At 28.4% G+C, this 16,910-nt stretch overlaps 1 protein-coding gene and 2 long non-coding RNA genes across 3 annotated transcripts; 1 reads left to right on the forward strand and 2 right to left on the reverse strand.

Annotated features, from left to right (window-relative positions):
- Nucleotides 1–11,810: 11,810 nt before the first annotated feature.
- LOC146725009 (uncharacterized) lies at nucleotides 11,811–12,423 on the reverse strand. Its single transcript, XM_085485553.1, has 2 exons — nucleotides 12,226–12,423; nucleotides 11,811–12,086 (listed from the first exon to the last, which is right to left on the reverse strand). The coding sequence occupies exons 1-2, from the start codon at nucleotides 12,421–12,423 to the stop codon at nucleotides 11,811–11,813; spliced, it is 474 nt and encodes a 157-aa protein (XP_085341679.1).
- A 139-nt stretch (nucleotides 12,424–12,562) lies between these two features.
- Nucleotides 12,563–12,943, reverse strand: LOC146725010 (uncharacterized). The gene is made up of 2 exons (XR_014925358.1): nucleotides 12,714–12,943; nucleotides 12,563–12,640 (listed from the first exon to the last, which is right to left on the reverse strand). It is a non-coding gene; the product is annotated as an uncharacterized LOC146725010 (long non-coding RNA).
- A 1,863-nt stretch (nucleotides 12,944–14,806) lies between these two features.
- Nucleotides 14,807–15,213, forward strand: LOC146725011 (uncharacterized). Its single transcript, XR_014925359.1, has 2 exons — nucleotides 14,807–15,062; nucleotides 15,136–15,213. It is a non-coding gene; the product is annotated as an uncharacterized LOC146725011 (long non-coding RNA).
- Nucleotides 15,214–16,910: the final 1,697 nt, after the last annotated feature.

Raw genomic sequence — 16,910 nt, forward strand, 5'->3', positions numbered from 1 at the left:
CGTATGATTCTGGAATTTCTCCATCAGCAGTTGTGCAAAAAACAGCAGCAACTTCATTAGTTCTTTGAGCATTATATCGACGGTCGATCCATACCTGGTTTTAAAGTAAATAATAATTGTAATTCCGGTAATAATTCACCAGATTCCATTTCTAAACATCGTTGATTTTCTAATTATTCTTCACCCATCATTTGATAAGATTGAGAAAATACATTAAATTTTCGCATTATATGTTCAAGGTTTTGTACAATTTCAAAATCTAACACGAATTTTGACTAAGACGATGATTAATCGCTTCATTTGAATCCACAATGAAAAGTTGGCCATAAGTGGAACTTTCATTTTGCGCCGCATACAATGCTGTATTAATTTGATAATAAATTTGTCCTTGTATTTTAAAACAATATGGGCCATGACGTCTTCCTTGCAAATTTGCATTAAACGAGCAAATGAAAATGAACTATTATAACTACGAATATGTTGAAAAAAACTATTAGATTTTACATGACTTCCCGTCAAATAAAGAATAAAGAAATTGAGAAAGTTCTGGGCATTGGTTGCAAATACACTGCACCATGATTACAAACAATCATGAAATGAGTTTCCTCTATTAGATATTTTTTTCAGATACAAAATGCTTTGCATTGCAATGAACGCAAAACACATTCATAGAACCATATAAGATTCAACAACATTATTTACTGACATAGTATTATTTAAACAAGGTTGATATTTTTGTCGTGATCGATAACGAGATTGCCATTCTGCAAAACGTTCCTGGCATAACTGATACAGTATTTCCCGAATTTTGTTCTATAACTTCATTATCCAATTCTATTACAATGATTATCATGTATTGTACCAGAAGTACAACATTTGTTCGTGTAATATTATATTATTTGATGATTGTTCTTCAACATTATCATCTAATTCTATTACACGATTATCACGTATTGTACCAGCAATACAAATAGTATGATTTTTATTATCAACTAATTTTGATATATTATTTATTACTTTTGCAATCTGACGACGACGATGTTGATTTTCTGCTTTTCTTTCAACGTCGTCGTTTAAAATTCTTCTTCTTCTTCTATAGTACGCTGTATTTTGCGTCTCGGGGGCATTTTTATAAAAGTGTTAATAATATATTAATAAATATACTAATTAACACAGATACGCTAATTAAAAAATATGCATACATACGTATTATAATTCCCGCCAAATATATGTATGTATTATACTATTAAAAGTCACACAACTAAAATTTAATCTTTACACTTTACAAATATAAATATATACAAAAAAATATGTAAGTGTAATTCTTTGTTAATTAAAATACATAAATATATATATATATTAACTATTAAACTTTAAACATATAAAAATTTAAATATACAATTCAAAATTTAATTTTTAAAATTTTAAACGACAAAAATAATATTAATATACTACACTAATAAAAACAAAATTGCATTAATTATTAAAATTTAAACAAAACTACTGAACTACTAAAATTTTTAGATTTTTAATAAAAATATGTACGAAGGAATAAATAGAAATACTATGTTAAAATGCAATTTATGAAATAAATATTCTCTATTAAAACTTAAACAAATAAATTAAATTATGCAAATTTAAATTATTAAAATTACAAATTAAAATGATTGAAATTGAATTTTTAGAAGTTTAAACGCAAATCTAGAAAAAATCATCATCATCATCATCATCATCATCATCATCATCATCATCATCACATCATCATCATCATCATCATCATCATCATCATCATCATCATCATCATCATCATCATCATCATCATCATCATCATCATCATCATCATCATCATCAATCATCATCATCATCATCATCATCATCATCATCATCATCATCATCATCATCATCATCATCATCATCATCATCATCATCATCATCATCATCATCATCATCATCATCATCATCATCATCATCATCATCATCATCATCATCATCATCATCATCATCATCATCATCATCATCATCATCATCATCATCATCATCATCATCAATCATCATCATCATCATCATCATCATCATCATCATCATCATCATCATCATCATCATCATCATCATCATCATCATCATCATCATCATCATCATCATCATCATCATCATCATCATCATCATCATCATCATCATCATCATCATCATCATCATCATCATCATCATCATCATCATCATCATCATCATCATCATCATCATCATCATCATCATCATCATCATCATCATCATCATCATCAGCATCATCATCATCATCATCACATCATCATCATCATCAATCATCATCATCATCATCATCATCATCATCATCATCATCATCATCATCATCATCATCATCATCATCATCATCATCATCATCATCATCATCATCATCATCATCATCATCATCATCATCATCATCATCATCATCATCATCATCATCATCATCATCATCATCATCATCATCATCATCATCATCATCAGCATCATCATCATCATCATCATCATCATCATCATCATCATCATCATCATCATCATCATCATCATCATCATCATCATCATCATCATCATCATCATCATCATCATCATCATCATCATCATCATCATCATCATCATCATCAATCATCATCATCATCATCATCATCATCATCATCATCATCATCATCATCATCATCATCATCATCATCATCATCATCATCATCATCATCATCATCATCATCATCATCATCATCATCATCATCATCATCATCATCATCATCATCATCATCACATCATCATCATCATCATCATCATCATCATCATCATCATCATCATCATCATCATCATCATCATCATCATCATCATAATCATCATCATCATCATCATCATCATCATCATCATCATCATCATCATCATCATCATCATCATCATCATCATCATCATCATCATCATCATCATCATCATCATCATCATCAATCATCATCATCATCATCATCATCATCATCATCATCATCATCATCATCATCATCATCATCATCATCATCATCATCATCATCATATCATCATCATCATCATCATCATCATCATCATCATCATCATCATCATCATCATCATCATCATCATCATCATCATCATCATCATCATCATCATCATCATCATCATCATCATCATCATCATCATCATCATCATCATCATCATCATCATCATCATCATCATCATCATCATCATCATCATCACATCATCATCATCATCATCATCATCATCATCATCATCATCATCATCATCATCATCATCATCATCATCATCATCATCATCATCATCATCATCATCATCATCATCATCATCATCATCATCATCATCATCATCATCATCATCATCATCATCATCATCATCATCATCATCATCATCATCATCATCATCATCATCATCATCATCATCATCATCATCATCATCATCATCATCATCAATCATCATCATCATCATCATCATCATCATCATCATCATCATCATCATCATCATCATCATCATCATCATCATCATCATCATCATCATCATCATCATCATCATCATCATCATCATCATCATCATCATCATCATCATCATCATCATCATCATCATCATCATCATCATCATCATCATCATCATCATCATCATCATCATCATCATCATCATCATCATCATCATCATCATCATCATCATCATCATCATCATCATCATCATCATCATCATCATCATCATCATCATCATCATCATCATCATCATCATCATCATCATCATCATCATCATCAATCATCATCATCATCATCATCATCATCATCATCATCATCATCATCATCATCATCATCATCATCATCATCATCATCATCATCATCATCATCATCATCATCATCATCATCATCATCATCATCATCATCATCATCATCATCATCATCATCATCATCATCATCATCATCATCATCATCATCATCATCATCATCATCATCATCATCATCATCATCATCATCATCATCATCATCATCATCATCATCATCATCATCATCATCATCATCATCATCATCATCATCATCATCATCATCATCATCATCATCATCATCATCATCATCATCATCATCATCATCATCATCATCATCATCATCATCATCATCATCATCATCATCATCATCATCATCATCATCATCATCAATCATCATCATCATCATCATCATCATCATCATCATCATCATCATCATCATCATCATCATCATCATCATCATCATCATCATCATCATCATCATCATCATCATCATCATCATCATCATCATCATCATCATCATCATCATTGTCATCATCATCATTATTGTCATCATCATCATTGTCATCATCATCATTGTTATCATCATCATCATTTTATTAAAGTATATATTAAATTATTTACAATTTATGTACAAAATCTATATTAATAATTCATACAAATACGAAAAAATATAACAGGAAAAAATATAAAACAAATACAAGTAATATAAATACAAACATGTAATATATATATATATATACAATTACAACTATAATACTTAATTTCTTATATAATACTTAATATAATATTATAATTGAATATTAATTATTAGAAATAAGTCCGCGTTTTTACTCCATACCTGAAAATAAAATAATAAATATTAATGTTAAATAAATAATAAACAGTTATATTTTATAAATTTATAAAAAATAATATAATATTTTGTTATACTAATAAAATATTGTACGAAAATTATAAGACTACAATATATAGGATAATTCAAAACGAGTGTAAAAAGCTTTAAGAATATTTGATTTTGCTTTTGCATTCATAATAATCTCTTCCTTTTTAAATGAGAAAAGAATATATACCATATATATATATACACACACATATATAGTAAAATGTATTACTTAAGACTCACAAGGGAACGTCTTACATTGTTTAGGCTGAAATAAAAAGCGACTATTACCAATAGGTTAGGCATGTCTAAAGATGAAACTATGCCAAATATTAATTCCCACTGTGTACCAGGATTCGAGTAATCAAGTTGCAAAAACGGTGCTGTGATGGTACAGTTTGGGGTATTGTTGCGCCTACTTTAGTGACAATAAACAATTTATACAATAACTTTATATATATATATATATATATATATATATATATGTATATATACACATACATACGTGACCCACATGATAACAATGTATTGAAATTATACTTTATTGCTGTCTATTTTTGGATGATATTAAAGTTAAAATAATTTTGAAAAAGAATTTAATTACATACATACCATACTGGCCATTATTATTTACAATGTGTAGCTATTTGATGGGCAGCTTATCAATTCCGGGCGCAAGACAATTTTTATTTTTTTAGTACGGTGGATCAACTGTAAATAATTATTACACAGTTATTATATATAAAAATAAAATATATATGTATTTTATTATACAAAAGTTCATGAAGATCAAAAAATAATATATAATATATAATATATAATATAAATATATAAATATATAAATATATATATATATAAATATATATATATATATATATATATATATACAGGGTGGACCATTTAAGTTGATAATGTGAAATATCTCAAAAACAAAGCGTTGGAAAAAGAAATGTTTTAAATAAAAGTAAATTGACTTTAAGGGGGAAAGCGAATTGCATGATTTATGTTTTATTTGGAGGATATTTTCAAGGTCATTTAAAGGTCAATCTAATTTTTTAAAATGAAAATCTATATTTTTTATTTTTTATTCTTATTTCTCGTAAAAATATAAGCAACTTTTGTAGGAACCATTTTTCAATGTAACACTGTAAATTTCACAAATATTTGAAAAGTAAAAATTGATAAAAGAAAGTAATACCGTACTGTACTGTACAATTTTATAAGCATCCGCTGTACATTTTATTATTATTAGTTGAAACAAAAAGATATTAACATAATTCAATTAGATTATAATAAATGTTCAAAGTGATGCCCTTCTACCTTAATGCATTTTACAATTCTTTGTAGAAAAGATTGATGTGTGCGTAAAAGTGCGTCTCTTTCAATATTTGCACAAGCAGTTCGTATGCGCTCTTGCATGTTTTCTAGAATCGTTAGTTCATCGATGTAAACTTTATCTTTGAGATAACCCCATAAGAAATAGTCTAGGGATGTAAGATCAGGAGATCGAGCTGGCCAATGGCGTACTGGACCTCCGCGTCTTATCCAACGACCAATGTAATTCTGATTTAAAGCATCTCTAGCAATACGTGCATAATGAGCAGGGCATCCGTCGTGCTGGTACCACATGGTCTGCCTTTCTTCTAATGGTACATCTTCCAACAGTAACGGCAACTCTTCAGTTACAAAGATTGTGTACATTTCTTCTGTTAATGTGCCATCGATAAAAAAGGCCCAATTACTTTTTCTCCCAAAATTTTACACCACACATTAACAGACCAAGATCTCCGATGCTCCACTTCTTTTAACCAATGTGGATTTTCAACAGCCCAATAGTGCATGTTATGCCGATTTACTTTACCATGATTGGTGAAAGTATATTTGTCACTAAATAATACGGATAGAAAAAATTATTATTCCGCATTATATCTTGTGCCCATTTACAAAATGTTATTCTATTCACAAAATCGTCACCATGTAGTTCTTGATGCAACGACACATGGTATGAATGGAATTTGTGCCGTTTTAATATTCTAAGAATACTGCTTTTAGAAATTCCTGAATTGGTAACTAATTTTCGGGAACTTATACGAGGATCGTAATTCACTGCAGCTAACACTGCAGTTTTCTTATTTTCGCCGATAGCGGTTCTTTTACGGCTCCTTTTTTTTGGCTGAACACTTCCTTCTTCTGAAAACTGCTTTATAACACGATAAAATGATATTTGTGATAGAGTTCTTCTATCAAGAAACAAGGTTCGGCATACAGGAGAATAGACTGTTGCACATTTCTTCTAGATTCTCCATAAATAAGAACCATTTTAACTTCTTCCTCTACAGATAAACACTCCATTGCTCAGTCTAAATAATGGCAATAATTACTAACAATCGAATTATTGAAATTGCCAAGAATTATAAATAATAAGTAGAACAATACTCTTCTATTTGACACTCTGGCATATAATGTTTATTAAATTGCTATGTTTCGACCTCAATTTTACGTCCTTTTCAAGCAGATCTAAAATAACAATAAAAAAATATAGCAGCATAAGTTCATCTAAAATACAATCAAGTACGCAGAAAAAAGAAATAATACTCACATTATGTAGTAAGTAATAACACGATTGGTCAACAGTGGAATAAATTATTAATAAATAAACACATAGACGCAAACAAACTTTGTTCAAAAATTAATAATAAATAAATTAAAAATGAGCTATTGCCGATGTCAGGAAACGTGTTAGATCGTACGTCCGAACGGAATGGCAATACAAATAACTAATAACAATGATAAGCCCGATGTACACAAAATAAGTCATACCTTAGAAGAAACTTATACGCTGTGTCTAAGTATTGTATAAAAGGACGACGTGGAGAATAAAACTCCTTATAATAATTACTAACACTACCAGCAATCTAATTGAATTATGTTAATGTTTTTTGTTTTGACTAATAATAATAAAATGTACAGCGGATGCTTATAAAATTGTACTGTACAGTACGGTATTACTTTCTTTTATTAATTTCCACTTTTCAAATATCTGTGAAACTTACAGTATGTGCTAAATTGAAAAATGGTTCCTACAAAAGTTGCTTATATTTTTACGAGGAATAAGAATAAAAAATAAAAAATATAAATTTCTATTTTAAAAAATTAGATTGACCTTTAAATGACCTTGAAAATATCCTCCAAATAAAACATAAATCATGCAATTCGCTTTCCCCCTTAAAGTCAATTTACTTTTATTTAAAACATTTCTTTTTTCAACGCTTTGTTTTTGAGATATTTCACATTATCAACTTAAATGGTCCACCCTGTATATATATATATATATATATATATGTATTTATTTATTTTTTATGTTCCTTTTGTATGTTTCTTTCGTAAAAAATTCGAAAATTTATATTATTTATTATAAAAAATTCAAAATTTCATGAAAAATGATCACCGATCTTCATTAAATTTAATAGCAACCATTCTTTATTCTTTAATGATACTCTATTCAAGTAAAAGAATTTACCTCGATATGTCAAAATTTATAGAAGTTAGAACAATTACAAACATTTATCGAAAAATTAAAATTGCATTAAAATTTAAAATACTATATAAATTTTTATAAAAATGGTAATAAATAAAAGTATTGTACTATTTTACTTGTATGCCAAAGTGGAGTATTATAGCTCAAACAATTCTTGAAACGTTTAAATTTTCGGGAACATACACACACATAGATATTTTTTAATGTGATTTTTTGATGGTTTGGAAAATTCTGAACACATTATAATATAATATGTAATTAAGTTTTATATAAAAGTATTATTATACTTACCGCGTATCTTTCGAAGTTTGCACTCTTAAAAATTCTTCTTCGTAATTATTTTCTCTTATTTTATTTTTGTATTGCACTGTCAATATAACCTTCGCGATGTTAAATGACAAATAGTACTTAAATAACACGAAGCATGTAACACCGTAAAAACCAATCAGAGCGACGGAAAAGAAGCAACAATACACTTCGAGACTTTCGAGAGGCCTTCGATACATTCGAGAATCGACTTAACATGCCTTTTTTAAAGAAGGACTAGCACGTAGCGCGCGCTGACGCGTGCGCCATCTTCAAACTTTAATTAATTAATTACCTAAATACTAAATTAATTAAGTACAATATTTCGGTTTGTAAACTTCTCAATTTCTGCTTTGTTTTTAAATATTAAAAACCGACAATTACTCGTATCACCGCGCGATTTATACGGCGCTGACTATATTTCAATTTATTTAAATAGTTATATAATTTTGAAATTTAATTAAGCACAATTTCTCTTAATGTTCTTAATGTCCCTTTAATGTTCTTAATGTTCTTTTAATGTATTTTATTAATTAAAATAAAAATCGTTGTTTATAATTAAAATACTGTAAAATGTATTAAATGTGTACTTTTTATAATAATTTTATAAAATGGTATAAATATTATCCTTTAATTTAAAAAAATTAAATATATATAATACAATATAAATAGGCTATAAGAAAAAAATTAAAATTGTTTAGTTAGTTTTCATTTTCACTTCAAATACGATTAAAATAACAAAATAATTTCTAATTTTTAATTAAAATAATTTAATTATTAATCTTTAATTAAATAATAATCGTTAATTAAATTAAATATTTGAAATAAAAATCTTTTAAATTTTTATTTGTTTTATTATTTTTTATTATTATTATAACATAATCATATGTCACATATATATTTGTTATCTTTTATTAATCTAGTATTTCTTTATAAACATAGTTTTTGATTTTTTTAGTCACATTATTATCTTTTAAATAAATTTTCAACGAATCCCAAGAACAAACTCGTGAAAATGCGACATACAGTTGTCCATGACTGAAAATATCTTTTCAAAGATCTATTGCAATTTTATCGAAAGTCTGTCCTTGTGATTTATTTATGGTCATAGCAAATGCTAATTTCACTGGAAATTGTCTTCTTCTAAATGTAAATGGATATATATTTTCGCAATACAGAGTGATACGATTAATAAAAACAATTTCTCCAATTTTATTACCTGTTAAAATTTCACAACGCAATAAATTATTATCTAAATCTAAAATCAGTAATCTTGTACCATTACATAAACCTTCATTAACACTAAGATTTCTAATAAGTATGACAATAGTGTATTTTCTTAAACGTAATTTATAAGGTGGAAGACATAATGGATTTAAAGAATTGAGATATTCTATTGGAATTATTTCATGTATATCTTGATTATCTCCAGTCGTTTCAAGAGTATCTATACTTGTATAAACTCTCTCTGTCGTTTCGTCCAATAAATTTACTATCTTTTCGTTTATTTCATCAACATCAACATCCCTTGCAGATAATATAACGTAATTAGTCATAATTTTATATTGTTTATGTTTTATAATATCTCCGTACATATCTTTAACCATATCCGAATTTGCGTTTGCTACACATTTTTCTAGAATATGAATATTATCTGAATGGTCATTTAAAGAACCATTACCTAAATTTAATAAAAATTGTGTAAATTTTTTTTCCTGTGGTAAAGTTCTCATATTTTGTGTCAATGAAAATATTTTAAATTGTTTCCATAAACTACTAAATTTTATCGATAAATTTATAATTTCACAACGCGTAGCCTTTTCTTTTATAGGTAATAATTGTCTAAAATCTCCACCAAGAAGAACAATTTTACCACCAAAATATAAATCATTTTGCATTATATCACGTAATGTTCGATCCATTATTTCTAATACATAACGAGGTGCCATAGGAGCTTCGTTTATAATAAAAACATCTACAAGTTTTAACTTTTCAGCCTCTTTAGATTGAATTTTAATATTTGATGTAGAATCAGCAAAAAGAGGAACAGGTAACCCAAAAACTTTGTGTATTGTTCTTCTATTTGGAAGTAATGTTGCAGCAATACCAGTAAATGCCATTGTAATAACTATTTTTTCTCTATTTTTAAGTAAGTAATATAAGGTTGTATAAATGAATGTTTTACCAGAACCACCTGGACCATCGATATAAAAATAATTATTGTTATTGTTATTTGTTATTGTTGCTTCTAAAATAGTATCAACAATTTCTTTTTGTTCTATATTTAATTGTTCATATTGTTGCATACCTATCGATGTATCTTCCTCAATTTGTTCTTCATTATTTATTTCCTGTTCTAATTCAGGAAAATTAGCAATATTCGAACCTTCCATTTGAAGCACATTAGTAATATAATTATAAACTTTCTTTATTCCTATTATAGGTCCAAATCTTCTTGCATAATCTTCCGACATATCTATTTTAAACTTATTCCATAATTTTTTTGGATGAACTGGTTGGCAATGAATCAAAATTCGTACAAATAAATTACGAAGTCGTCTTGGCATCATCCAAATTTTCGCTTCATTCATTGCACGATACCATTCCTCATCATCTTCTATGAGTCCTAATGCTAAACATGCGGCAGTGAAAGTTTGATGTGTTTCGTTATTAACTGTTCTTAATTCTTGAAAACTTGTAGCTCCTTTAACATGTAATAAAAGTATACGTAAATGAAACAATTCTATCTGAGATGGGCTGACGGAATACATACGACCAATACAATTAAAGTATCTTTGACGTTTCTCCCAGCGATTAATAATTTTGCCATTAATTTTTATTTTTTTTAATATATAATGACATGGAATATCACTGTATAAATATTATTTTGCTTCTTCATCTCGAACATTTAACTCAAAATAATCTAACAACATTGTTACTCATTCTACAGCATATCTTATCGCATCATTATTAATATTATCATCGATTATTACATTATGTTCATTTAGTAAATGAACCGGTAAACGAAATATAACGTGACTTTTTTCTTGCAAAGGTTTACTTAAAATGCACCAACATGCTTCCACAGGCCCGACATACAGAGCTTCAATAAAATCTTGAATTTCATCATGATTTATAGTTTTATCTATATTTTCTCCAATAACTATAGATGCTGCATCATGACCTTTATAAATATATTTATATAAATATTTTACTGACCGTATACTCGAAACTATTTCAACATTAATATGACTATTGAATAAAAGTAAAAGCGTTGGATTAAATGGAACAACATATCAATTATCAACAACGTATCGTCCAGGTCTTTCGTACAGCAATCCATTATTTCTTCGACGATAGTGCGGGTAACCATCTTCATCCATGATCGTCTCAGGTCGAAATAGTTTTGGAAAATGTTTTGAACATTTATCATTTATCAAACACCAATTTCCACATGGTCCATGAATCATATGTTTCATTACAACATTATGTAAACTTTTATTTTCATTAGGATCAGGAATTTCTGCAGAAATAAATTTATCAATTATTTCAGAATTTGATATCTTACAATTCTGTTTTAATGTAATAAATAAATGTATATGTAGTAATCCACGTTTTTGAAATTCTATTACGTAAACATATGCTAAAACTTCACCAAAAAAATTTTCTAACAATAATATCGATTAAATAATCCTTTTTTATATTAAATACCCGAGCACATATATCTGGCCTATCTGCAGGTTGTTGATTTGGAAGTAAATTTTCTTTAATTTCGCGCCAATTTGGATTACAAGTCATAGTAACAAAGAGATCTGGTTTTCCATATTTCCGAACAATAGCCATTGCATTTTCATAATGTTGCAACATATTACGCGGTGAACTCACAAATGTCGATGGAAGTATAATCATTTTTCCAATATGAGCATTGTTATTATTGACGGTGTTTGCTAAATAATCAATTAATCCTTGATAATAAAATATTAAATTTCGTTCGCCAGGAATGAAATACTAAGGTAGTAGATATTAAACTGACTACACTGGCTGTCTATTCGATTTGTTAAACTATATTTATTGACGTTTCGACCATACGGGTTGTGGTCCTTTTCAAAATTACAATAGAAGCATTCTAGAAATTAATGTATATGCAATCAGAATCAACATTTAAATTGAAAACGTGAAATGTAACAAATGAGACTTACAATGAGTTACTGCATATCGTTATTGACATTTAAAAGTACGCTCCGGTGAGACTTAACTTAAGATCGGATGGTAAATTAACTGCGTTTCACTTGTGTCATCTTGCTACGACTGAGCACACTGTACTAACGAATAAACACGCCGAAAATTATGTCAAAGTTAAAAGTTAACAATATTTACATTCTCGCTAAATTGTGATGTACCATATGGCAAATTACTAAAATAAAATATAAAAAATAAAAAATAAAATATAAAAAGTATAAGGTAATAAAAAGACAAATAAATAAATAAATAAATATATTCGGTTCGCTTATGTCATCCTGCCTTAACATACCAATATTAAACTACTAATAATAGCTCCCAACAATGTATGTTAAAATTTTTTACTTCAATTTCTAAACAAACTGTCACATATCGTACTAAAGCTTTCAGTGTCTTTCTGTAAATTGATAGTGGAATTCAATTTCTTGATAAAGTACATTTCGGCTATTTCTCTTTTTCTTCTATTGTTTTCTTTATGCAGAATTAAAGGATTCGACCAATCAAATTCATGTCCTTGATTAATTCTGTGCTCACTAACAACAGAAAAATTGCTCGCTGAATTTTTAATATTACGTCGGTGTTCGTTAATCCTAGTACTGAGATGTCTTTTTGTCTGCCCTACATAATTAGAATCACAATTGTTACAATTAATACAATAGACTACGCCGGTTTGCTTATTAATATCTAAATTATCTTTCCCCGATTTTATTAAACAGTTCAGTTTTTTGGGGATGGTAAAAATTACGTTAAGGTTCTTTTTGTTTAGAAATCTATATATGTCATTAGTGAACCGATTACAATATGGAATGACGATGAAATTTTCCCTCGAAACATCCGTCGAATCTACATTTATAATTTTTTTATCCTTATTGTTTATAGGTTGTGACAGCTTGTGGGTTCTATCATTGACATATTTATTAATGAGATTTTCCGGGAAGCAATTATTTTTCAAAATATTCTTTACAATTTTTAAATTAGAGTCATGAAACCGTTTGTTAGATAAAATTATTGCATGGTCAACTAAATTGGTAATGGTGTTAATTTTATATTTCGTCGGATGATTCGAGAAAAAATTGATGTATCTTCCTGAGAATGTTGGTTTTCTGTACCAGTTAGTTATGAGCTTATTATCATCCCTATGAACAATTGTATTCAAAAAGCTGAGAGAATTATTAGTTTTAATCTCATAAGTAAAAGTTAGTCTTGGGTGATAGCTATTAAACACCTCGCTCACCTCTAACAGTTTATCGTTAGGAAGGATCATGAATATATGTCATCTACATATCTATAGAAACAAGATGTTTCGAAACCAAGCAAGGACAAACAATCCGTTTCCCGGAAAATCTCATTAATAAATATGTCAATGATAGAACCCACAAGCTGTCACAACCTATAAACAATAAGGATAAAAAAATTATAAATGTAGATTCGACGGATGTTTCGAGGGAAAATTTCATCGTCATTCCATATTGTAATCGGTTCACTAATGACATATATAGATTTCTAAACAAAAAGAACCTTAACGTAATTTTTACCATCCCCAAAAAACTGAACTGTTTAATAAAATCGGGGAAAGATAATTTAGATATTAATAAGCAAACCGGCGTAGTCTATTGTATTAATTGTAACAATTGTGATTCTAATTATGTAGGGCAGACAAAAAGACATCTCAGTACTAGGATTAACGAACACCGACGTAATATTAAAAATTCAGCGAGCAATTTTTCTGTTGTTAGTGAGCACAGAATTAATCAAGGACATGAATTTGATTGGTCGAATCCTTTAATTCTGCATAAAGAAAACAATAGAAGAAAAAGAGAAATAGCCGAAATGTACTTTATCAAGAAATTGAATTCCACTATCAATTTACAGAAAGACACTGAAAGCTTTAGTACGATATATGACAGTTTGTTTAGAAATTGAAGTAAAAAATTTTAACATACATTGTTGGGAGCTATTATTAGTAGTTTAATATTGGTATGTTAAGGCAGGATGACATAAGCGAACCGAATATATTTATTTATTTATTTATTTGTCTTTTTATTACCTTATACTTTTTATATTTTATTTTTCATTTTTTATATTTTATTTTAGTAATTTGCCATATGGTACATCACAATTTAGCGAGAATGTAAATATTGTTAACTTTTAACTTTGACATAATTTTCGGCGTGTTTATTCGTTAGTACAGTGTGCTCAGTCGTAGCAAGATGACACAAGTGAAACGCAGTTAATTTACCATCCGATCTTAAGTTAAGTCTCACCGGAGCGTACTTTTAAATGTCAATAACGATATGCAGTAACTCATTGTAAGTCTCATTTGTTACATTTCACGTTTTCAATTTAAATGTTGATTCTGATTGCATGTACATTAATTTCTAGAATGCTTCTATTGTAATTTTGAAAAGGACCACAACCCGTATGGTCGAAACGTCAATAAATATAGTTTAACAAATCGAATAGACAGCCAGTGTAGTCAGTTTAATATCTACTACCTTAATCCTTGATAAGTCTCAGCTCGTAATTGTTTTTGATTCTGTTTACAATAATTAATTCGATCCTTTTCAATTTTTATATAACTATCTACAAGCCATTGTTGGAATAATCGTCTGCCCATAATAAAAATATTAAAATTATCACGTATAGCTATGTGATATTTTACATATGCAGCTCTACTTACTCGTTTATTACAATTCTTACGTTGTAAATTATCATGCCATCCTTGATTATGATAGAATAATGGATAAATCCATGGTTCTACATTTGGATTCATTGTACTGACTTGTTGTAACGTTTTCTCATTTTTATTATATATTGTTACATAAGTTTCCGGAATTTCACCATCTGCTGTAGTAGAAAAAACAGCTGGCAACTTCATTTACTCTTTGCACATTGTATCGGCCACGATCAATGCCTTTTTTTGTCAAAAATCCCAATTGTAATTCATGTATACTATTATTTTCAGTGATTTGTTCAATTTCTTCATGCATCATTCGGTAAGATTATGCAAAAACATTATTCGTACGCATTATATTATCTATTAAATGTAAAATTTCTTTATCAAGATTCGAATTTCGATGTAATCGACATTCTGTTGCTTCATTATTATCCACAATAAAAAGTTGACCATAACTTGGCATTTCGTTAGATGAGGGATATAACGCAGTATTAATTTGATAATAAATTTGTCCTTAAATTTTAAAACAATAAGGTCCACGTCTTTGCGCACTAAAATCTGCTAAGTTTGCATTAAATGACACGAATGAAAATGTATTATTGTAACCACGAATATGATTATAAAAATGACTTGATTTTTGATGATTTCCAATAAATAATTCATAAAGTTCATACAGAGGTTGTGGTAAAGAATCTAACTTAACAGAATTATGGCTTGCAACAATCGTTAAATGAATTACCCTTATTAGCTACTTTTTCAGAATTAAAATGTTTTGCACCACAATGTTCACAACATATATTCATTTCTCCTATGTAATACTCTATGATATTTTGTAGTTGAGTAGTATAAGATTTATTATATCTACAAATTTTTTTTTTTAAAGATCGAGTTTCTTCCTTACGATTTGCATTTTTACTTTTATCAATTATATTGTGTGATGTGCTAGGTATAGACCCAGTAAACATTCAATATCCTATGTATATACATATAATATCCATAATATGGAAAAAAACATACTGTACATACTACGTACATACATACAATATACATAAATTTACATACATTTATGGATATACATAGAATATCATATGAATATATATTCCATGTATCTACATCAGATGTATATACATACGACATACGCTGATGTAGATACATTTATGGATATACGCACGATGTCACGTGAATATACATAACATGTATATTAAAACGAGGCCGCTGCTTGTATATACATAAAATATATCTTATGCACATTCCATGTATCTACATCAGATGTATCTACACACGACATACACTGATGTAAATACATTTATAGATATACGCAGGATATCGAATGAATATACATAACATGTATATTAAACGAGACCGCTGCTTGTATATACATAAAATATATCTTATGCACATTCCATGTATCTACATCAGATGTATCTACATACGAAATACACTGATGTAGATACATTTATGGATATTCGCAGGATGTCGC

Source organism: Nylanderia fulva, unplaced genomic scaffold, assembly GCF_048542155.1.
Source record: "Nylanderia fulva isolate GAGA-0341 unplaced genomic scaffold, ASM4854215v1 Scaffold1082, whole genome shotgun sequence".
Classification (NCBI taxonomy): domain Eukaryota; kingdom Metazoa; phylum Arthropoda; class Insecta; order Hymenoptera; family Formicidae; genus Nylanderia; species Nylanderia fulva.